The sequence below is a fragment of the Pelobates fuscus genome, chromosome 2 (assembly GCF_036172605.1).
Source record: "Pelobates fuscus isolate aPelFus1 chromosome 2, aPelFus1.pri, whole genome shotgun sequence".
Taxonomy (NCBI): domain Eukaryota; kingdom Metazoa; phylum Chordata; class Amphibia; order Anura; family Pelobatidae; genus Pelobates; species Pelobates fuscus.
This window is the reverse complement of record NC_086318.1, coordinates 138,476,319-138,501,387: the sequence shown is the minus strand read 5'-3', so window position 1 is coordinate 138,501,387 and position 25,069 is coordinate 138,476,319. Positions and strand designations below refer to the sequence as shown.

At 39.5% G+C, this 25,069-nt stretch overlaps 1 protein-coding gene across 1 annotated transcript; it reads right to left on the bottom strand.

Moving 5' to 3' along the window:
- Positions 1–1,122: 1,122 nt before the first annotated feature.
- Positions 1,123–20,614, bottom strand: LSG1 (large 60S subunit nuclear export GTPase 1). Its single transcript, XM_063442764.1, has 14 exons — positions 20,458–20,614; positions 19,371–19,497; positions 17,722–17,842; positions 16,500–16,586; positions 16,328–16,414; positions 15,280–15,340; positions 15,007–15,183; positions 13,586–13,972; positions 8,886–8,987; positions 7,322–7,465; positions 6,066–6,189; positions 5,542–5,621; positions 5,119–5,292; positions 1,123–2,356 (listed from the first exon to the last, which is right to left on the bottom strand). The coding sequence occupies exons 1-14, from the start codon at positions 20,602–20,604 to the stop codon at positions 2,177–2,179; spliced, it is 1,998 nt and encodes a 665-aa protein (XP_063298834.1). The 5' UTR covers positions 20,605–20,614; the 3' UTR covers positions 1,123–2,176.
- Between the last annotated feature and the right edge of the window lie 4,455 nt (positions 20,615–25,069).

Here is a 25,069-nt window from a genome sequence, read left to right as displayed (position 1 = left end):
AGGAATACAAAATGTATGCCTGACTATAGTTTTGAAATCCCGGTTTAGGTCCCCAGATCCCCTTGTCCCCCAATAAAAAAGTGTTTTACTCACCTTTTTTCTCAGAGCTGCCTAGTTGGAGGAGATAATCAAATTCGATGTTCTCAGCTAATCCAATGCTCTCCCCATCAACAGGCTATTGTGCATGTGCAGCAAACGCCACATTGCGCCAATCAGCAGCTTCTCAGAGATGCAGTGAGCCAATGCATCTCTATGAGGAAAGTTCAGCTTCTCCATACTGCACTGACTCAGGAAGCACCTTTAGTAGCTGGCAGAGTAACTGGCAGAGTAACTGGCACTACAGGGATTCCAAGACAGTAATGTAAACACTGCCTTTTCTCTGAAAAGACAGTATATACATTCAAAAGCCTGCAGGGACTTACTATAGACACCGGAAACAACTACTTTAAGATGTAGTTGTTGTGGTTATTATAGTGTCCATTTAAATAAAACTATCATCTGTTTATATTTATTAAGATTTGCACATATCACAACTTCTATATGCATTATTATATCATGCATGCATATTAGTAAGTACTAGACTTGTTAATTGAATAAGACTCCATAGGTAGATTTCAGACTGCCTGATTAATTTGGGTGTGGAATAAAAGGAATTGGATTTGGACGAACAGGCTAAAAAAAATTCTGCAGAAGACTAGCATAGGCGTTGCTAGGGGGAGACTTTGGGGGTTGAAGCCCCCGATCTTGGATCTCAACAACTGACAACATGGGTTTGCTTCTGGCTATGCTTTCAATGAGATCCCGTGGAGCATTTGCAGCATGCTGTTCATGGATTTAGTGGGCAGGACAATACATAGAAAGGTGGGGATATGTCCAGACTCATGACATATCTAGACTTTTCTGTCAGTGTAGAGGTCATGGAGTTTTTCTTTGGAATCAAGCCCTAGCCAATACAAAATAATATCTAATGTCTTTTGTAGGATGCTTTCTATCACAAAACATAGGAAATTAATAATATACGCAGCAAGGACAAATATTTTAAGGCTCAATTCCTAGCGTATGAAACACACAACTCTGCAGTAAATAGCACTTGGAACCCAAGTAAGGACTATAAACACAATATGATGAGGAAACTGAATGTATTTGTCAAGTCAGGTTTGTCAACATTATGATAAAACAAAAATATAAAAAAAAAATACATACAAAAGATTGATCAAACAAGTTCATTGTTAAATAAATAATGTTGTGTTATACTGTACTACAAATGTTCTAGTGTGAAATTTCCACACAAAAAAAAAAATCACCCCAACCAGATGGTTATCAATCACTTTAAAGGAAATTTGTAGAATATTTCAAACATCTGTATCTTGAAAGAGACAGCAATAGCATTTACAAATAGAAAGTTTAAGGGTTTCCAGTACAAAAACCAGAAAGGGATAAGTGTGGCCCAGTACAATTTTAGTTGTCCTTTTTAAAAGTTTCAGGCTTTGACTGCCACACTACATTACATCTCAGCTCTATTTCATTTAGTTTCAACTCTTCCCTCCATTTAAGCAGAATTCACATTCCCTCGGTTTTAGTGCCACTGCTAGATGTTCTTCCATTCCACTTCTTCCCTCCATTCTGCAGACACAGATCTCTGTAATATGAACCCCCGTGTCTCCCAATTGAATCTAACTCGGGTAAAATACTTCTTTAAATGAGCTCTGATATTCCAACCACACACAAGCCAAGTGGATACAGCCCAGTTATTGAAGTAGATACTTAGCCATCCAATAGCAGCTCTAAGTGAGAATGAAAGATAGTTAATATAGAGAGAGCTCTTTATCCAGCAGTTTATGAGAATCAATTTTATTTTTCCCATAAATTCCTTTTGCATAAATTCCTTATGCCATTTGGGTGCTATACTCCAGGAAATGTAATATTAAACATGCCCATTCCAGTAACAATGTTTAACTTTGTTTTGTCTATATTATAGTTTGGCTGAATTTTGTTTATATTGTGTAACCCAGTTGAGATACAATGGAAGTGAGCTTTATTCTGTAATCCAAAATATTTACAGAAGAATTCCAACAATGTATTTAGAAATAAAAAGTGTTAAAACAAAATTAATGTTTCTTGGGAAAAAAAAATACAAAAGAAAATAGGACATCTTTGGTTCCATATGAAGAGATTTTTATGCATCCAAATGCTTGTTTAGCCTTCGAACTTTTTCTTTTTTGTTTTTGTTGCCATGCTTTTTCCAGGGTTTTCCACAAACTGTCTCGGTGCTGGTTGCATTTAATGGTGCACGGCCACATCCCGGTTTATATCCCATTACCGACTGCACACCTTTGGTCAAAGCACGAACATTCTCCTGCAAAAGAAGGGGATACAATTTTATGGCTATATAATCACACAATTCTACATCTAAAATATACTCTCAAAAATAGCCTAGCTGAAGAGTAAGGATCTGGTATTTGAGATAATGGTTTTCAGTTAGGAGTTTTCTGTTGCAAAGCTAATTAGCTACATCTACAAACTTTCTTTTTTTAAATGTAGAAAGCTTTTCTAGACGAGTAGATATATAAAGTGAAGCAAAGTTCTAAAAGTGGAACAATGTCCATAGAATCAATAGAATGTTCAGTTTCCATGGCAATGGTTCTAGTTGTAGAACTTTGTCTATTTTCTTTTCATCAGTGACTTTCTGAATCACCTCCCTCATGTGCAGAGTACTTCAAAATTCTTCAATCTGTAGTGGCACTTTGCCACACAGCAAATTCTGTTAAATGGCAAAAATAGATTAAAATAGTGCCAAGATGCAATGGATATATAACAGCACATGCCAACCAAAAGCGTTTGAGTTAGAATTAGCGGTGAATGAAGCGGCTTTCTGTTCTAATAGAATCCTCATTATTTTTAGCAGCGAAAGCACAATTTCTTCCATAATATAGCCCTCCCCATGTGAATGCTGCTAATGTTTATTCTAAAATCAAATATATTCTCTCTCGGAAATCCAGAAATCGCAAGTGTATTTTTAATTTTGCATATCAGGGAAAAGTGCACAAAATTAAGCGTTACATTAAATTGTAAAGAGAAAACAAAAAAACAGAAGCCAGAATAGTATTTTTTAGCTCCTTTTAACCACTTCACAAATTGAGTATAAAACGTTTTTATTTTCATTTATTTTGCAGAAAGAAATCTAGTTCCTAAAGCCTTACTCACCCTCATTGATAAGCTAGAAATTATTAATAGCTTGAAGAAGAACACATTTCTTTGTCAGATGGCACTAGTCATTGATATAATGCCTGTAAGCTTGCTGAAAATATAAGCTCACCCCCTGCTTTCAATCACGAAACTTTGGGTCATATCATTCCTACAGTCTTGTATGGGGAGGAGTAAAATGATTCTACTTTTTAATTTTTAGCATTACATTAGCAATCTATAGATTGATAAAGAGTGGCATAGCAGTTTTAAATACCTTTATTTTAGAATGCATGAAGTACTTCTAGTAATGCCTGCAGGATCCTTTCAAATACATATCAGCAAGGTATTTGACCACTCTTATTTGTTTTTTGCATTTATACAAACATTGCAGACCCTGTGTGAAATACTGTATATATACATTCACTGATCAGCCACAGCATTGAAAGTGACAGGTGAAGTGAAGAATATTGATTATGTTGTTACAATGGCACCTGTCAAGAGGTGGGATATATTAGGCAGCAAGTGAACAGTCAGTTCTCGAATTTCATGCTGAAACCGAAACTTCAGGATGATCTTGGCTGAAAACCGAAACCGACTTTTCCCCCCAAATTATTTTAAAATATTTTTTTCTATAACTTAATTAATATTAGACTTTTTAATAAATCTAATATGAATAAAAAAAAAAAAAAATACGAATAGAAATAAAAATAAAATAGAATAAAAATGGGCAGTCCACAATGTGTAGCATAGGGGCAAACGCACTATATATGTGTATAGATGACAATCATCACGTGAACCAGGGACTGATGATATAAAATTTACCAGGGACTGACCCCAGGAGCTGGCACTCCTTTCCTATCCAGATATTACAGCTTTAGATATGTACTACCCAGCCCTGTGTAGATGGTGTCCTACAGCGAACGTGATCGCTGAAGCAGCAGTCAGGTCACTGGGGGAGGGAGGTAAGCCGAGCTGAAGCCATGTGGGGGGAATGGATAAAGAGATAGGTGCCCCGGGCTGAAGGGGGATCCAAGGTGACTGGGGTCTGAGCCACTGAATGAGGCCTTGCCCCCCAGCCCCCACAATGAGTACCCCGGTCACTATGTCCCGGCTCACCTTGGCTCCGATGATGCGGGCACAGGTAGCTGGCTGTGATGAGAGAAATTGCCGAGCAGTGTGAATTACATTGTGTTTTTAATGACTAAAATCAGAATACTATCCCATGTTCGACATTTATCAAGTAAAAACAGGTGCTGCTTTGGATGTCAAATCTTCAATGTTGTCCATGGTGATCGTTCCTCATTCAGTTATCTGTCCCCAAAATATCATATAGGTTTTACCTTGATAAGTATCCCCCCACTATCTGTTACACCTGTGGCTAGAAGGGTACTCCACACAACATGACTAGGTATTAATGCATAAGTGTGTTAAATTCAGGGATTTATTTATTTTTAAGTGGAATATAAAAAAACAAAAAACGCGTGATCACAGCCTTTTCCATGTCTTATTATACATCCCACAGAAAATGTTGTCATATGAAGAAGGCTCATTACAGATTACAGCAAGTCTATGTATATACAGAACTTGCTATCAGCTTAGACAGCACTTTCATTCATCATATTAGTGTAGGGGTCAGAATGTGTATTTACACATGTCTGAAACAGACAAATGATCAATCAATTTAATTTAACAAATTAACGATATGTTAGGGATTCCAATAGTTACTCGGATTCAAATTTTGGTACATGACAAATCCATCGCTTCTACCAGCTGGTTAGAGGAGAATCAGTAGAGGTACAGTAATATTTGGTTATTAATCTGGTTACCGATGGATTGTCAAGTGCACCAACAGTTTTTTCTACCAACAAGAACCACATTATATTCAAGTAGCTTCCAGAACATATTTTACATTTGTTAATACAAATGTCCTACCTGATGAAAAAATGTTTTGTCCACAACATTTTCAATTTGCTTGACTTTTTTGCCAGTGACAGATTTTGGTTCTGTGGCCTCAAGAAGTTCTCTTCTTTCCCGATAAGCTGAATGCTGCGGCTGAAAGTTTAATGGCTCAATTCCTGGGGGAGGGTGACAGTATAGCAGTTTGCCCTGTACAACAGAAATACAGGTCATTCTCAAAAATAAACCCATCAAATGTTATTATACATATTTTGTTTTATACAAAGACAAAATCTAATCTTTTCGTAACGTGCTGACGATAGATATACAATGGAGTCACAAGCCCTGCAACCACTGTCTAAAGCAGGGCCAATAAAGCCGAAAACTATTGCCAGGGACATAGTAAGACTGAGTGATGCAAAACATCAAATACCAGTAAACAGTAATAAGACCACTTACAGTGACAAAGTCCTTCAATATGTATCGAGAAGATCTTGGCTGATCAGGCTGCCCATGTGCAGTCATAAATCCTCTCATATCTGTAAAAATAGTTACATAATGTTCAGACTGGTTTTACATATTGTCACATAATGTTCAGACTGGTTTTTACATATATTGTCACAAACTAAGCATTGTGCATCAAAGCACTTTTAAAGATGGGCCAAATGTATGAAAAATATATACTTTTATATGATTACATAGTTGAGTTTTATTGAAAAAAATATATAATTGTTTGGTTCTGAAGACATCATAATCAACCATGAGGATAAAGGTATCTTTTATATAACATAATATAAGCTCATGGTTAATGTACAAGGGGTAAGGTAGAATATAGGCATTATGGCTAGTTTTAGGATAGTGTGGGGGTTAAAGCAGAGCAGAGCGAGTATAGTGTAGGTTTAGAGATTAATGTTTAGTGGTAGTGTAGTGCTGGGGGTTAACATTTGTATATAATATTTAATGGGAAGCTAAACACCACTTACATCCATAAGCTGATAACAGTTCTTCAGCTGTGGGACAGCGGTCCTGATCTTCATCTTCCCGTGGTCTTATTATATTGATTCCATAAACATCTTCCAAAACATGTCGTGGGACACGCTGGGCAATGTGATCATGTCAAGGAACATTGGTGAAAAGAGGAGGAAGAAAACAAAGAATCTGATAGACTTGTAGATAGATAGACAGAAAGCCTTTCCATTTACCTGTGAAAATGAAATACACCAGCACTCACCAAATGGGGTGCAGCTACACCAGCCTGCAAAATACAACCAGCAATTAAAGATGCAATAAGTGGTCCAACACACCTCCCTACAGTCTTAAATAGTTGTTTTGTGTGTGTGTGAAGCCACAAGTTTAAAGGCACACTCTAGTCACCATAATAACTTAATCTTATTGATGCAGTTATAGGGGCTGATGTTCCTTGGCGCCATTGCACTATTCCGTGCCAAGCAGTTTTCAATTGGTTTGACACTGATTGAGGACCCCACACCCCCACTGGAGGTTTAGCTAATGGGGAATGTAACTCATTTTTTGCAATACCAATTCATACCTGTGATGGGCGACTGCAACAGGCAAAGAGCATTCAGCAGACACCCTCAGTTAATTACTGCTAATGCAGAAGCAGCCAGAGCAACATAGAGTGTCCAGGCTCCGAGTGGTCACCGATCCTCAATTCAGTGTTAAACTTTGGAGAATGGTGTAACAATAAACAGTGAAACAGTGCAAGGGTCTCCAAGAACCATAACCACCTAAACCAATGGAAGAGGTTAGGAACCAAGTGTGTCCATTACCAAAACCATTTGCAAAAAGAGAAAAACAAACAACAAAAAACAAAAAAAAAAACGCACTCCAATCACGTGAAGATCCGGGTGCTAAACTGGACCAAGAGCCAGCACCAGCCCCAGGGAGTAGATATCAGTGGTAGAAATAGGATCCATGCACTCCAAGTATCTTCAATTGTATTTATTAGGACAAGTAAGACACCGCAACGTTTCGACCCCTGAAAGGGTCTTTGTCAAACTTGACAAAGACCCTTTCAAGGGTCGAAACATTGCTATGCCTCACCTGTCCTAAGAAATACAAGTGAAGATACTTTGAGTGCCTGGATCCTCTTTCTACCACTGACATTCGCAAAACCATGACCAAAAGTAGAAGTGTCCAAGACAGACCCCAAAAGTACAGTACAGTAATTTACAGAGTCAATCAGTTGTTGGGTTTATAATTGAGAAGGAAAGGATATAAGTGAGATTGGTGGAATATGGTCTCTCATTTGGTCAATGGGTAAAATGCCGCAGCAGATCATCTCCGCTTTAGAAGACACAAAAGAAGGCATCACAAGGCCAGGGCAGTCACAAAGGCAAAGCCCAGGCTCTACAAACAGCGTCTGTAACAAGAAATATGCATTCATACAATATAACTACAACAACAGAGAAAGGAAAACTACATAAAGAACTTTGTAAGCAAAACCTTAATGGGTTACTGTGCTTTTTTCATACCTACATTCTGAGATCTAAAACATTACTTCCAAGTAATAGGATTATGTATACAAGATTGGGCATCTGGGTTTAAGACTATACCCAAACATAGCAATGCTGAGATATAAAATATATATATATTATATATCTAATATATATACTGTAGACCTTATATTAAAAGGTCTTACATTTTAGTTTTTTGTAAAGAGCATGCTATCCCCCATACATTATGCTAGTAAATGTATAATTTGGGAGAAAATACTTTACAAAATAGGTCTCTCCCACTTCTAAGTGAAATCTTTTTATCACTGACAAGGGAAAGCAGAAGAGACCTCCCACAGGCAGTGCTTCTGCTTTCCCAAGCATAGCAACCACAGCGCATGAGCAGCGGTTGCCATGTAATCTTCCTAGCTGGCACTGCGAGCAGTGGCTAGAACAGGGATAGGCAACCTTCGGCACTCCAGATGTTTTGGACTACATCCCCCATAATGCTGGCAAAGCATCATGGGAGGTGTAGTCCAAAACATTTGGAGTGCCGAAGGTTGCCTATGCCTGGGCTAGGATGTATAGGAATGGAGTGACTGATGTCACTGTTCAGACACCAACATGTGAGCAAGAAAGCCAGAGTGTTGGTGTTACATAGGAGGTTTGACCTGCTCGAGGAAACTTCCCCACGAAATACTGCGGCTGAGTCATTGCACTCTTGTGTAGTGGTTTTCGATTCTGTGACTACTACAAAAGTAATCCCAGCATGCCAAATTTAAAATTTTAGCTTTAAAAAACATCTTTATAAATAGCATGAGGCTTTGAACCAGGATCCTTCATAGACAGAAACTTTTTCCCCACTGGTGATGGCTGGGGCTTGACAAAAGGTAGCTCTGCCTTTTTGCCATGTGTAGGAAAAATACTAAAACAAAATAGTCCCTACTTTGTCTTAACATATGTTTTGTCTGTGTTAGAACTTCAGTGAAATTCCAATACAGTCAAGGTGAGTATTTCACAAAGATTTTATCTTTATTAAATAATCAATTTGGGGGGAAGGAGGGAAGTGGGTGTACATTTAAATGGATTCTAATAAAAGCTAAAGTTTTAGTCAAAATACTTTGTTGTGCCCTAGTCCGGTGGCTCTTGCAATTTATAATCAACTCCTCAGAATACACCCAATGCCGAGGAATTGAGAGACACGGAGAGCAGAAGTTCCTCAGCACCCACAGAGCATGCGCTGTGATTGCTATGGAAAATCCCTAGCCGGCAGGGGGAGTTGAGTACCAGGTAAGCAGTACAGATTCCCTTTAGACTTGCATACATTATGAAAAGTCTGATGATTACCTGAAAATGTTTTGTGTGTCCAGGTGTTGCTGAAACAGAAACCTTCTTGTTTCCAAGGATAGTGTTGATAGTGGAGCTTTTCCCAACATTGGGGTAACCTACCTGTAAAAATCAAAATGCATAAATAGATCAGGCACTTCAGTCTTATCTAACATAAACCTATACAGCTCTGTATTAAGGAAAGTATTTAAAAAAGGACACTCAACACCATTAATAGGCTTTAGCCTCGTTGGTATAATGATTTGAGCATGCAAAAAATCAAGCATAGTTTCTGCACAAAATAAGCAAATAAATGTTTTGTAGAATTCTGCATCATAAGCCTTGTCTCATTATGCACATCCCACGCTCATCAAAAAAAATGCTTCCTTGTGAAGTGTATGCACACAGTCAGCAACGGACGGTATGGAGTGATCTAAACTACAAAACACACTGTAAAGAAAGAACAACTAAGGAGACATATAATGATATCACTACCAGTTTATAACTTCTCTGACTGCCTATCTGTGAATTAAAAGCGACTTAATCAGTGTTGCTGGAGGCTGAGCTATATGCATACTTTTGGAAGTCTTTCTGACATTAAGAGATGTGAAAAAGGAGGCAGGCTTATTGTGCAGCATTCAACACAATTTTTTTACAAAACTGTAAAGATTTGAGCATGGAGTTGTTTTGGTGTATGGGTCATGCCCCTGCAGTCTAACGGCTCAATTATTATTGTGGCATCATAAACTTCAGAGCACATTGTAGCAGTTTTTCTGCTATCTGTCCATGAGCACAGTGCTCTGTGTGTCCAGTGGATCAAGTGGTTTAACAAAAAACAGGGTTCTCCCTGGCACCCACAGACAATAAATGGCAATCAAAGATTGGGTACAGACTAGCCCAGCAATGTATTAAAGGGACACTAATCACCTGAACAACTTCAGCTTAATGAAGCTGTTCAGGTGAGAACTATAGCTCACTGCAGCCTCTCTCATGTAAACACTGTATTTTCTGAGAAAATACAGTGTTTACATTGAAAGCTAGGAACACCTCCAGTTGCAGTCACTCAGAGTGAATCAGAGGGACTTCGGAGTTGGAGGCATAATATGCCTCCATCCACTCAGATCTGCAGTCAGCAGAGCACTGGGCAGCACTGTGCACAGCATCATGTGATTCAGTATCTCCTCCCTCTGCATGCAGACACTTAAGTTTCCTCATAGAGATTCATTGAAATCAATTCATCTCTATGAGGAGATTCTGATTGACCAGGGCTGTGTTGGAATCATGCTGGCTCTGCCCCTGATCTGCCTCTTCGTCAGTCTCAGCCAATCCTATGGGGAAGCACTGTGATTGGATCAGGCTACCACGTCAGGGATGAATAGCAAGAGTGCTACATATCACCACCTAGCTGGGTAACCAATGGATTTTATCTTACACATTATTTAAAAGATTGCGGGGGGCGGGGCCTGATCCTCAAGCGGGCCAGACGTGCTTTATATCAGCTCCGACCAGCACAAGGCCTAAATGGGCTAAAACTGAACGAAAAGAGAAATAATCAGCACCGAACCGAACACAGACGATACTCTCGACAAAGATCACCAAGCCTGCAAGTTTTCCCTTCATAAAACTGCACTTTCGGGACAGTGGAACCGTCGGTGGGGAGAGGCGGCCGATCTCCCGCCTGGGACTGCACACCCCGTAGTGAAACACCTGAAGCCCCGTTACCCCCCCCCCCCCTTTGGACCGGCGGGGGAGATCCCGGTCCCCACTGGGAACGCTAATCAAGCTGCCGCAACCGAAGTCTCTGATAACGCTGAGACCGCGTGGCGGAACAAAGATGGCTGACACGCCGACTGCCCCAAGAAACCAAGCAGACCTTGGGAGCCCAGACTGGCTGGAATGCATTATGGACAGATTTGACAAAATATGCGAAGATTTTTGGTCTCGCATAGAAAGCCGATCATGCATCTCCACCTCACCCACACAAACCCAGCGACAACCACTGAGGGCTCCTACCTCCACTCTGCTCGAACCTTCAAAACCCACAGTCCACCGCTTTACCTCAGCGCCAAACTCTGGGAGGCAGAAGAGGAGGAAGCAGAGAACTCGGCGACCGCAGAAACGCCGCCCCGGCGGCAGCCTTCACTTACCTAAGCCTTGGTCCAACCAGAGACAAGTCCCAAGGCACGGTCTGCATCCCGGGAGAACAAAGACTCGACATGCACGACAGGTCACAGGCGGCGGATGCGGAGACTACGCCCGGGCGGCGGACCAGAGTGCACTGGAATATGCTGGAGCCCTGGGCCGGTGGAGCACCGCTATATGGGACTCGATCCATGGAGGCTCAGTTCACAGAGACTGCATGAAGTGGCCCTGTAGAGGCATCGGCTAAACTTCTGGGCCTCCGAGATTGGCGCACCCTACCCGATACCGGACCATCCACAACTACCGAACACCCTTACCGTCACATGGACTCCAGAACCGCAGAGTAGAGAGTCAGGTCGTAAATGACTGGGGGACATACTTTGCTTTACTTTAATCTTATACTTTTCAGATGAACACTTATGATTTACTTTGACCAATATTGCTGAGAGTGATACTTTTTAGCCCTTACATGTTTCATATGTAACAGACACTCTACATATCTGTCCTTACTTTATGTTTAATACCATGAATCGATAAGCATAACAAATTGTTGGGGTATGTACCACTATAAGCTCCTGTGAGAAAGATACATAAAATACATTATTAGAAATATTTCACTATAGGTGAGGTACACACTTGGTGAATTTGCTTTAGATAACTCCTTCAGGAAATTAAAAGAGTGTAAATACGAGAGATGTAAAGCTACATTAAGCAAATGGCCTCCTGTCCTAGTCTTATCACCCTCATTGGGAATTGACTGACTTAGCCACACACCTTGCCAGAGTAGCTTATTTGCCTCACTGTTGTTAACCATATATTTTCAAGTGTGCAGATGTTTTGTTTTCACCTGTATAGCATATTTCCTTATAGTTGACCCCCAGTGGTATTATATGAGCTGCACTAGACGTTTCAATACTACAATTGGCAGTTGTGACGTCACAGGCTGTCCCTACTCTCTTAAACATTGCCTTACCCAGTGGTATTTGTTTCCTATGTTTTGTGTATTTTAGTTCCTACTCTGTGGCATAAAAGCATGTTGTTTTTGTTTTTTGCCCTGTTTACCTATACAAGGTGTAACCTTGACCAGCAGCTACACATGTTGTGGCCTAACATTAATCCTTATACTTACCTAACATGCTTCCCATATGAAAAGCGAATTGCAAATTGCCTGAACGTTTCACTGTTTCTCTACAATCCCATGCTAACATATAAGTAAATCAGAAGCTGGTTATACCTGTGAAGCATACTATTATTATATTATTATCCTATTTTAAATACCAAAAATGCCAGTTTACATAACCTTTTTTTACTACTCATACCTGTTCATCTTCTGGCATGACTTGCATTACCCTGTTTACTTATTTAAACATTGTGCAGTTCAATCCTATGTCGTGATACTGAATGCCTTGATTTGCCTGTTAATGCTATCGTGGCACTGCAGGCCTGTTTGTAAACTTTTTGCACAACAAAAATAAAGAATTTAAAAAAAAAAAAAAAAAAAAAAAAAAAAAGATTGCTAATGGCAGCGGTATCTGGTTTAGTATGTTCCATGGGGACAGACTTTTGACAGGTTCTTTTTTAGGACGTTCTATCATCTGACACTATAAACAGCTTGGAGCGAAGAGTAATTCTTCCAGAATAGCTATAACTTGTCACATCAATCTTATACTCAGTGGGGTTTCTACAGTCAGAAACCAAAAAATCATATTGCTGGATATCATGCTGCTAATCAGCATCTCAGGGTCTTTAAAAGTACTATACACCAGTATAATGAGAATTTACTTCATTTACATACACCAGTATAATAAGAATTTACTTCACTATGTCAGTTACAATGCACTAAAAATGTGCCTGAACTTTAATACATATTTCCTAAATGTATAGGCAACAGAAAGTTTTGGCGGAAAAGTTAAACTGTTCCCCCAAAAAAGCCCTTACAGATCTACTGCCTTTTTAACTGTTAAACAGAATATGTATTTGTTGATAAAGGGCACATAGTTTGATCTCCTAGTAACATTCCTCTATAGTTTCTCAGGTTTTCAAGAGCCTGTCTCACTAACCCGAAACAGACCAGTCCCAACTCTAAAATAACTTTAATTATATTTTATACAGGGTTCTAGAGAACACAGCTTTAGCATATAGTTGCCAAGACAGGCATTCACCAAATAATACAAATAAAAACAGAAAAACAAAAGAAACACACTGCAACATAGAACACCTTAGGGAATCTGTCAGTGTAGAATAATAGAACCCTCTGTATGCAAGTATTGGTAAATATTGATGTCAGTACAAATGGCTGAAACTATGCATCTTTGTGTACAGTATACAAATACAAAACACATTTTCTCCATGTGAGCAGGTTTGCACTTGCAAACTATGAAATAAATGGAACAGCAAGTTATATCAGGAGTATTTACCAAAAGAGCAGCCAAACATTAGGATTATGTAACAGTAATATACCTTCAGTAACATACCTTCCATAAGCAGGCCTAGCATAGTGAAGTCTGAAATGTCAGTGATGTGTACCCACTGACTGTTCATGAGTTGTTGTGTAAAAAAGATACTGAAAATGAACTCACCAGACCAACTGTGATTTGCTCCTTTTTTATCCTCTGTCCTGTGTGCATTGCTTTGAATATTTCAAGCAGTTCATCTTTTTGAACTAAATGGCTGTGATTACAGATTACAATGTCTTGTGTCTTTTCAGATGTATGATCTGGAGCCACCCTTTCATCCTCTGCTTCTTCCGAGCATGTCTGCCACCCTTCATCATCATCATCATCATCATCATCTTCCCCCCCCTCCTCCTCACAGTCTTCAAACTCATCACTTGTGTCACTAAGTCCCTCATTTTCACTTGTGCGAGAGTTTTCACTTGAAATGTCATTATCCTCTTCCTCATTATATTCGTCATCAGTAGACTCTTCTTTATCGGTAGACTGTTCTTCATACTGCAGCTGCTCATCCTGTTACCAAAGTCACAAGTTTCTTTAATAGAGTTAGTTATCTTAACCCACATGTTGATAGACAGGAAAACACAAATGACAGGGGGGGGGGGGGGGGGGGCAGGGGTGAGAAAGATATAATTAACGTTATCATAATTGCTGAATAGTTTTAGTTTACATATAAGTTTATGACAAATGAAACGAGATGAAAACCTGCTAAGCTTATTTAACTTCCTCTTTAAAACAAGCTACGTTCTATTCTGAAGACAAGAGTAGCACGTTATTAGCGCAAGTGAATATAAACAAAAAGGGCCATTTAATAAATATAGAATTGTTAGGAATTAAAAAATTAAGGCTAAAAACAGCTGAATTAGAATTGCGCCATCTATTCTTCCATTTTGGTTTAAAATGTTAAAATCACTTTGAATTTCTGAGAACTCTCACTCCTCCAGTTATTAACCCAATTGAAGTTAAAGAGTGACACAAATTAACAGAAAAGCCAGAAGAAAGGTGGGTAGAGATCCAGACGCCATGCAATAAAACACTTATAAAGCCACACTTTGAATACTGAGCAGTTCTGAAGAATAAAGCGTTTATTCACAGTAAACAGTTCAAAACCGAACTGCAAAGATTAGGATAAAATAACCAAGCTGTAATCATAGACAAATGTAGAGTACTCTAAATTATATTCAAACAACAAATAAACCATTATGAGCTTACATAATCATAAAAAAAAAAAAAAAATCAAGTGTAAGTGAGGCTGAAAGTCCTAAATATATATTTATTGCTTACAGCGTGGTGGTATACGGATGATATGATAGAATAAACATCTCTAATCTGAATTTGTACAGCGTTAAACTTAAGGCCAATGTCAAGGCATTGGATTTATTTTCAGAAGGTATTGGTGGTGGGAACCGGCTTCCTTCCACCACAGGTCACATAGACCGTTGTAGTGGAAGAATTCCAACAAACTAGAGAGAGATCCACTACTAGCTCAACCAGAAAATACAGTAAAAACTTAATATATATATATGGACCAGGGTAATGTAACATACCTTTACATCAGCAGCGAGTCTCTGTCCTTCTGCCAAGGCTGACCAGAACACAACTTTCACACCCTCCGTCTGAAAAAATTCTGCCCAAGACTGCCGTTGTTCTGGTGTTAACAAGTCTGCCTTGTTAATAAGGATAATATTTTCTTTGTGCTGGCTTATTTCTTTTACATAGCGTTCCTAAAAATAAAAAGCATAATAATAATAATACTAGCATAGTTTATATCACATTAGGCAGACCTAAACATAATATTTTAAAGGGTATCTGGAGCTTACCAAATCCTGACATCTGAAAAGAAGAGGATTTCTAGCATCCACAATCTGCACCACTATGTCACTGCAAAATAAAGAACCCTACTATTAAAACACGATAAGCAGAAGACACAACAATATCCAATCCAAATATTTAATGTATTACAGCCATATTGTACAAACCCCTTAATGCTGAACATCATTCACAACGGATAAGACACATTTAAAACAATAAATGGTAAATACAAAGTTCAACTAAAATACCAGAATGACAAGATTCCCATTTTGAGGTAATTTGTTCACTTCAACCACCATCAAGATGGTCACAGTAGTGGCTAAATGCATAATTTGCCATTTCTAATGGTTAGGCTAAACAGTTAATAAAAAGGTCACAGCAGAAATCTTTAAAGGGCTACTCCAACCCATTTAACTTAAAAACAAACAAACAAACATGCTCTATTGGTAAAAAAAATAAATTAATAAAATAGTTTTTGTTCACCTGATATCCAGCGCTGGTGGCAAAGTGCCTTGCGATGCTTTCCATGCTCCCTTCGGACATCACACCTACCATTGTGTGGTAGGCAATCTAGAAAATAACTTTGTGCAGTGTTTCAAAATGAAATACTACACAGCTATACTGCTTCCTGCATTACCACTTCAAATAGCAGAAATGGTCACGGATGTTGGAGTTACCCCTTAAAGGAACACTAAAGCGTTTGTATTCCATCTGAGGTGAAGTTGCCAGTTACTTTAGTGTTCCTTTAAAAACAATTCCCATTGCATTTACACTAGTGAAAACGAGTGTTTTAACAAGAAGCACTTTTTTTTTTTTTAAATATAAAATTTCATTTTCATACATAATTTGGCATGAACAAGTAAAATTATATATGCCCTACATTATCCCTAGACCAGTGATGGCTAATTATAGCGGTCAAGATATTTGTTATTACTGTAAGACTAAAGGCTGGCTGAGTATCATCAGATATGCAGTTCACATATCATTAGCTTTGATGAAAATAGCATGCCATGTGCACTTTTAAGAACTCATGCAATCCTGAATTTTTATTTTTACCTTCTCTCAATGACTCTCCACAATTGGCGCCAAAAGTCTAGATTTCTTTCAAATGGAGTCAGAATCAGCTTCTTCTCTTCTTCTAACCTGTACAATAAGTAAACACAATTAATGATCTGTAAAACAAAAAACTAGCAAGTCTTATAGAACAATGATCCAAAAGTCCAAATACTTAGCAAGCTGCCGTCTCCATTCCAAAAAAGTCTCTCTCTCAGATTGCTTGAGAACTTCTGCGCTGGTATTTTCATCCCAGTAAGGTCTGGAACAATTAGTAAACCAAAATATCTCATTTTAGAGTGTGCTTAATTAAAAATAGAAGTCACTCACACAAATAAAACAATGATGATTAAATTGCCTTTCTTTCAAATGTACGGTATGTGGTTTAACTAAACAAGTTTATATTACTATGAAAATATATCTGATGACTCCTAATAAATATTTAAAAAGGGACACTATGCACCAAAATCACTACATCTTAATGAAGTGTTTTTTTGTGCACAAACCCTGTTATATTTGTCTAAGAATGCAAAACATTACCAGTCACATAAACGCACTGTATTCAGTGCTTCTTTATGAGAAGCATCCCATTGGCAAAGCCAGAGTGCAACGATCGCCACACATGTGCTACAGGTCCACAATGATTCTCCACAAGAAGCATTTGAATGGAAAAAGAGCAGGTTTCCCTAAATGTAGATCCCCATATGTCTTATAATTATAAATACCAGGATGCTTTGTTATTCTAGAGGCTGGCAAACCATTAAGAGAGTTTTAATTCTACAACATCTGGGGAACTCTCTTTTGGGAATCCATGCTTTAGGGCAGGGATAGGCAACCTTCGGCACTCTAGATGTTGTGGACTACATCCCCCATAACGCTCTTACAGCCATAATGCTGGTAAAGCATCATGAGCAGCACCTGTCTGCTACTTAGGTTTTAATGCCTATGGAAGCAATAAAGGTGTACTTTTTTCCCCCACACATGGCTTCTCCATTTTGGTTTAATTTTTGTTAAATAAATCATGACACGGTGTAATATGTCATGAGTTGTTCATCTGAGATTGTATTTACCCAATGTTAAGACCTGCTAAGGAACAGATGAGACTGAAATTGATATGAGTATGTTAGACAAAACATTTCAGTTTTTTGTTTTTCTAAAAGTAAAAAGTACTTGAAGTGTCCTTTCTCATTGAACTGCACAGTCTGCTGATCAGAGCTTTGGGTACACATTAAATTGATTGCTCAAGTATCAATGTATGCACAATAAATCCACAAATATAATTTTACAAAACAAATTCTACACATAATAAAAAAAATTAAAAAAAAATCACCTTACGGTAAATGAACTGAGAAAATGCTAAACATTAGAACTATTTAAATATAAACCAGATCAGGCACCTTCTTGGTATACATAAAAACTGTTCATTATCCTCATGTAGTTTTTGAATCCTCTCTGTTTCTTCAGATGTAAGTAAACCTGTTCTGGCTTCAGCAGGAACAAATTTGATATTAAGTTTCTCTGGAAAAAAACACACAAAAAAAAACAACCAAGATTATAATTTAGTAAGTTTAGATTCATTTTTCATAATTTTGGGAAGAAACATTTTTAACTCATTCCATTTAAGCTCACAATCACTTTAGATGTCCTCCTGAAGGAAACAGACATCAGCAAGCATGTGCTCAAGCAGTTTTAACTATTTTTGTATTTCTATTTACTGCCATAGCTAACCCTCATCACACCCGCTATTTCTAGCAATCCTTTTAGTCAACATGGACATAGTCTGACCAAAGGGAGCAAAAGAACTAGCTTATGTGAATTATGAGAGGTTACATTAAATGTAAACACAGCTACATCTCTGAAGCAGGGTAAAAGTACACTTAAAGGGTTAACCAAGAAGAAATGAAGCAGTGTGCCAATGGGCTGGGCATGGAAACCATTGTGGAGAAATTTGCACGGAGCTGTATTCCATGTTAGTTTATTCTTATGTTACAAGTTTTTTTTCTATTAAAAAAGGGTGTGGACCAAGTTACCAATGCCCAATATGGCATTATAAAGTAATAGTGAAAAAGGGTTGGAGCAACCCTTAAAGTTAAAGGAACAGTCCAAGCACAATAAATGCAGCCTGCAGTAGTGGTTATGGGGCCAGACGCCAACCCACAGTAAGATGTCAAACAGTTTCAGCATAGTTTGGAAACTTCCTATGGAGACCTGTGCTTCCTCCAGATATCACTTTAGATCACAGCAGAACTACAATCACTGGCTGAGGGCATCAGTTGAGCTGTCTCCGTCCATGATTCCAGTCTTTCTTTGCTCTGAAATGACACCTGGTGTCTCCTGTTGGGGTAGACCAGATGTGGTGCAGGTGCTCGGCAGGACCCAGATATTATAACCACTAAATTCACCATTACATTTGCGAGTGATTTCACAAGAACAATGCAAAAACGAAGATTTTTGCCTACTGCAAAAGATGCAAAAAACATTTTAAATGCCTCCTTGCTGATGTGTTTATATGGGATTATGACATTTTATGAAATGTTCTAACCACCGAAACCACTTCATGGAGTAACTTTGATGCATAGATCATACCACTCCAGTCTTAATGCTCAGTTCTCCGCTGTTTAGGAGTTCAGTGTCACCCTCTGAAACGGTTTCATTTATTCCCTTCATAAAACTTTGACCCCTGCCAGCAGCATCCAATGTGAAATAAAGTAAGACTGGAAAAAAAACAAAAACCCGTGGGTTTATACTTACATATAACATTATTGTGAATGTTATATTTTTCAGATAATCTATTGTAATTATTTAATTTGTCCACAATGCTTCTCTATGAATCACTTGATTGGTCACTGTCCAGCACAAACAAAGGAGTTTGTGCTGGTCAGAAAGTGAATGGACCAGTTTAGTTATTGAAAGCAAGTTCCGCAGCTTAGAAAAGGTAGTATTTTAGGCAGGTGGTGTCACCTTAAAACACATCAGCCGTTAGCATATATTTTTGTTAGAGTACTCCTTTAAATTATATTGATATTAATAATCCCATCTCACTTACCAGCAATAAATTCTGTTCCTGCCAACTCTGCTGTTGCAAGAAAGTCATCAATAGAACTTTGCTCAGTCACTGATTGAAGATTAAGCCGTCCCCAGTCATATCCATCATTTAACTCACTAGTGTGAAGCTACAAGAGACCAATGTTTTAATCAACATTTTGTGAACTGGGTTTAGTCATAATGAGACATAACATTGAGCTAGACCAATTTGCTCTTCAGATAATCTTTGCACTGCAACTCCCATGACCTTCAGCTATCCTATTTTCAGACAAAAGGTAGCAGATTATCAGCACCAGATTATCAGTTGATCAATGAGACCTGTATTTGTTGCATATTGCATTGAGAATCCAATGATTAAATGTTATCCAAAAGCAAAAAAGTATAAACAATTTTTTTTAATACATAAACAAAATATATACAATGTGAGAGCCTTTTTTTATGCAAGGTAATTTTGATAGTATTAACTTGATCTCTACTACTAAGTACAGATTACCATGCAGGTAACTGATCAATGATTATTTGAAGTTTTACTGAAATGTAAATTCAGGTTTGTTTCTTTTGATTTTGTGCATAGTATAATTTCACATTTTAGACAAAACCATACTGAAAACTACAGCTCAGTATTGTTCTCTTAAGTGCAAATAAATAGTCAGGTATTCCAAATAATTCCATATTTTAGGCCAACACAGAAGAGTTGGAAAAATCTCCTAGACAGGTACACTTCCAGCTTGGCAATTTTGCCTTCAAATTTGAATTCCTGTCATTATGCACTTTATTGAATAGACTAGAGATTCATTAATGTATCTCTGAACTGAAATCCAAGTAGCACAGCTTACCTAAAACTGCAGCTCTGGGGGAAAAACAAAAAAAAAAAACTGATCTACAGCTTCACCCGACTTGTTTTAGCCCAAATCACATTATTGCGAGTGTAAGTGATAGAACAGGCCACATCTCCAGTGTATTCAGCCAGCCCTAGATACAATGTCTGGAAGGTCCAGAGTTGCTATAGCTGTCAGTCCCTGTGAATGACCACATGTGTAGGAAGAATCCACTCCCTGTGACACGTATCACATTGAAGCGGCTCTTACCCAGGTGTCCTTGTTCCGTGGTCCCCGCTGGATTCGGGTTCGCTCTTTAATCAGAGATCGACCTAAAGTGGTACTCGGTGCCTTCTTTTTCCCCATAACTCCAACATGTGCAGGAAACAGGAAGTGGGGACACGATTGCAAACCCATCGGAAGTTGCCTGGGGAAAACCACAGTGAACATGTATTATTATCACTACCGAAGGTTAAAAGCGCGTTTAATGTTTAATTGCATTACAAAACAGCAACAATGAGATTGTATAGTCCATGCCGGTTCAAATGCGCGTAAGGAAAATATTAAAATATTTATTGGAATGGTTCGTTCCACTGCGGTCAGCACATGTTAAGGCTCGGGTAGCTCAGTGGGACGGAGACAAAAGGTTCCGTGTATTTAAATACATCACTGAAGTTGTTACTTATTCTATTTGTTAATACATTGTATTGGTTTAATATATATATAAGGCTAGCAACACGGTTACCCATAATAATATAGATAATCTATATCTGAAAGAAAACAGGACTTTAACCCCTTAAGGACACATGACATGTGTGACATGTCATGATTCCCTTTTATTCCAGAAGTTTGGTCCTTAAGGGGTTAATGGATAATCTAAGCACCATAACCACTACACTACCAACTTTGCTCATTATTTATTAGCTCAGAGTGTCAGCTGATATTCTCAACAATAGAGTTTTCAGATCATTTCAATTCACTCAATGGGGTTGCCTGCAGGGACTGACTGTAGAAACCATTTAAGGATTGTATTTTTGTCATTGAAAATGAAGCTTTGTAAATAAAAAAATTAAAAAAACTGGCGCCTAACTTTTTTAGCTGGCTCCTAGGTTCCTGACAAATTTGTCAATCCCTGTGGTATGTATTAACAACCAATTGTGCATTTGATGCCATGTGAAATTCCTCACAATTCCTTATGTCTCTATTCTTCTTGCAAACTGGATCTATAGGGGATGCCCACTCACTTCCCTGTACCTTGAAAATGATTCCCAGCTCTTCCAATCTACATAACTTTGCTTCATCTGCTGTATGCATTGCAAAATGAGCCATAATTAATAATTGACACAGCAACCTCTGTGTCTAAGTTCATTGTGATGTTTTTGCCTTGTACTTCACCAGCAACAGTGACAGCAGCTTATCTTGACTTTACATTGAGGGAGCTACTTTCCTCCCCTTTTCTTTTGTTGCCCATAGCATACACATAGGGACTCTAATATATATATATTTTAAAATTCTTTAATTATGGTGTGGTGGAATCTCGGTAAAAATAAATTTAGTAGGCCGAGATTGCCACGTGGCATGTGTACGTGCATATGCTGACGTATCGATCAGTTGGTTGCACGAGGCAAGATACGATCAGTAGTGTACGGAGCATGTGCAAGAATACAGGATGTAGTATTCCCCTCCTCCATTGTGCTGGACAGGCCATGCGGTCAAGCAGGAAGTTAATTCTTATTTGTATTGATTGGTCAAGAGAATGTGCGGGTGGAGCTTAATATGGGAGGAGTTATGTGCCTATATAAGGAGCCTGCACTATTGTCCGGGGCTCAGAACTTGCTGTATTTTGGTGACATTAGTCCCTCTGAGTCCCGATCGGTGATCCAATAAAGAATCTCTTCCTTCCTGAAGAAACCTGTGTCCATCTCTCTGTGCTTGGCTTCCGTCAGTTTCTCCGGTATCATTTGGTGCATTGGCCGGGAAGCTCATCATTCAACGGTAGCTGAGAGGCAGAGGCGTGAGACGATCTATCTTTGCCCATGTTCTCTACGGCTGCACCCCTGAACTTCTGCGTGGACCTCCCTTCGTCTCGGCGCCACTGGTCTGTTGTCCAGGAGATCATCGGCCTCTACGTAAGAAGTGCTGGGGTGTCCCCGTCGATGAGTGTGAACTCAGGTTCAGGAACGAGGAGGTAAGACAACTGCTGTTTTAGACGGCAGACCCACTAGGGGTATACCGATTGTGCGGTAGGCCCAAAAGGGGTTTAAATCTGTGTATGGAATCTGCCCCCTCTGTCGGAGGGAAGGAGCGAAGGCGCACCGCTCAATCGAACGCTCTTTAGTAAGACCGTTTGATTTGGTTTGGAGTCAGGCGGGGTTCTGTGTAAATAGCCCTAGCCGGACACCGGTGTCTTGTCTAGACTAGCGTTCTAGGGTGTATATTTTGTTCGCTAGGTCGGAGGGACCGGGAGACTAAGCGGCGTCTGTGTAAATTCGGTTCGCTAGATCTCAACCTATCTTGGCTAAGTGGGAAGGCGTGTAAATTTGGAACCCACTAGATTTTTGATAGAGTAATAGACTAAGAGGCGTCTGTGTAAATTCGGTCCTCTAGTTCGCTATATGTGGTGCTTGGGCAGTGTGGCTAACCAAAACGGATGTAGATAGTTTTAGGTAGTCCATTCAAGGTACTGGCCAATAGTTTAGTTGGGATTGTAAATGTGTTAAAGATTGTTTAGTAGCGTGTATATCTTGTTAGATAGCGCGAGCTCAGCCGTCTAACGAGAGTGTTAATAGTGTGTTGCTGTATCATAGTGCACGGTACCATAACCCTGTATATTTACTGACACTGTATATAAGTACTAATCATTGTCGTCTATTGCATGTTTAACACCATAACCACTAATAATTGTATTGTGACCTTAAATTGTGCTTTGACCTATGCTAACCGTATTGTAACCGCTATTTGTAAAAGACGATGTTACTGGGGTGTGTTATAGACGGGTAATTCGTATATAGAGAATTATAGCGTGGGTGACTGTATAGTTTCGCCAAAGGGCATAATATTGATTTTTTAGTGACTGGTGTAACAGCTGTGTGTGTACGGGAATTCCCTGAGTGTTTATTGTGTTATTGTGTACGTTTCACTTGGTAACAGTACCACGTGGTGCTGTTGCCAGAGGAAACGGGTGTGACTGTTGAATAGTACGCGTGCATAGTATTCGTTGTCAACGACGTTCCATTGATAAGTATGGGCGCGTCGGAGTCAACAATTCCGGATCCCTTAGGTTGTATGGTAAAGCATTTTAAAAAGGGATTTAAAACATGTGATTTTGGGGTTAAAATGTCTCCTGTACGTTTGGTCACTTTGTGCACTAGGGAGTGGCCTATTTTGGTTGCGGCATGGCCGCCACGTGGTAGTTTGGATCCAACTTTGGTACAGCGCGTACACGTGGCTGTATCAGGTAGGCCTGAACTTTACGGACAGTTTCCATACATTGATTGTTGGAGACAGGCCGTAAACGACTCGCCAAAATGGATTCAGATATGCCACGGGGAGCAATGTCGCCTCATGGTGGCCAGGACTTGTTTGTCCACTAGGACTGTGGTTAGGCCCATTTTGGACACGCCCCCTGAGTCCGAGATCCCTTTGCCGCCCCCTTACTTCGCTACAGGAAGAGGTGACGCGAGTGCAGGAAGTTCTATACCCCTCCCCTCATTGCCCTCATCCACTTCCGCTTCCTCCTCCAGTACAGAATCCACCCCCCCCTCGTATTAAACCTCCCCTTCCGGAACCAGAACCAACCCCCGTTAGATCTGAATATCCTGATTTGGCGCCACTTCAAACTTCCGGTCAAGCTTCTTCTAGCTCGGCTGGGAGTATTCTATTTACCAACTTTTCCCAAAATCAAGCTCCCACATCCTCATGCCCTATTTCCCCCCGACTGGAACCCATAACTGACGCCCCTCCACGTAGCCCTATACTAACCCGACAACTGACCGGTACCCAACAACTTAGACATTATCAGATGCCTCTTCGTCTGAATCCCGGGTCAGCCTATCTCGATGCCGCAGGTCAAATGGCACATGCTGACCCAGTCTTCGTATATGTCCCGTTCACTACTACCGATCTCTTGAATTGGAAGACCCACAATTCCTCGTACACTGAGAAACCACAAGCTATGACCGATCTGTTCACCTCGATAGTTCAGACACATAATCCGACATGGGCTGATTGCCAGTAGTTATTAATGACTTTGTTTAATAATGAGGAAAGGACAAGGATTAACCAAGCGGCCATTAAAGCGCTAGAGGATAGAGCCCGTGCTTTAAATCAAGCCAATCCGGCAGCATGGGCCGCAACACATTATCCTAACACCGATCCCGATTGGAATGTTAATGGCGCAGATATGGTTCAACTTAAAGCCTATAGAGACGCTATAATTGCTGGCATGAAAGCCGGAGGAAAGAAAGCTATTAATATGTCGAAGACAGTTGAGGTGATTCAGAAAAGTGATGTGACCTATTAAAATCGAACTAAAACTTGGGGTTTATCCAGTGAGCCTAAGACAATATCACATCCCGCAGAAGGCTAAGAAGAACATCCAATCTTATCTGGATAAGTTCATACGGTATGGTATCCTAAAATTCTGTACTTCCCCCTGGAACACCCCATTGCTGCCTGTTCAAAAGCCCGGTACAGATGAGTATCGACCTGTGCAGGACTTGAGAGCAGTCAATGATGTGGTTGTTAGTATACATCCAGTTGTGCCCAATCCATATAACCTGCTTGCTTTAATTCCGGGCGGGGCTACTTATTTTACAGTCTTAGACCTCAAAGATGCCTTCTTTTGCCTCCGAATTGCCGCAGAAAGTCAATGTATCTTCGC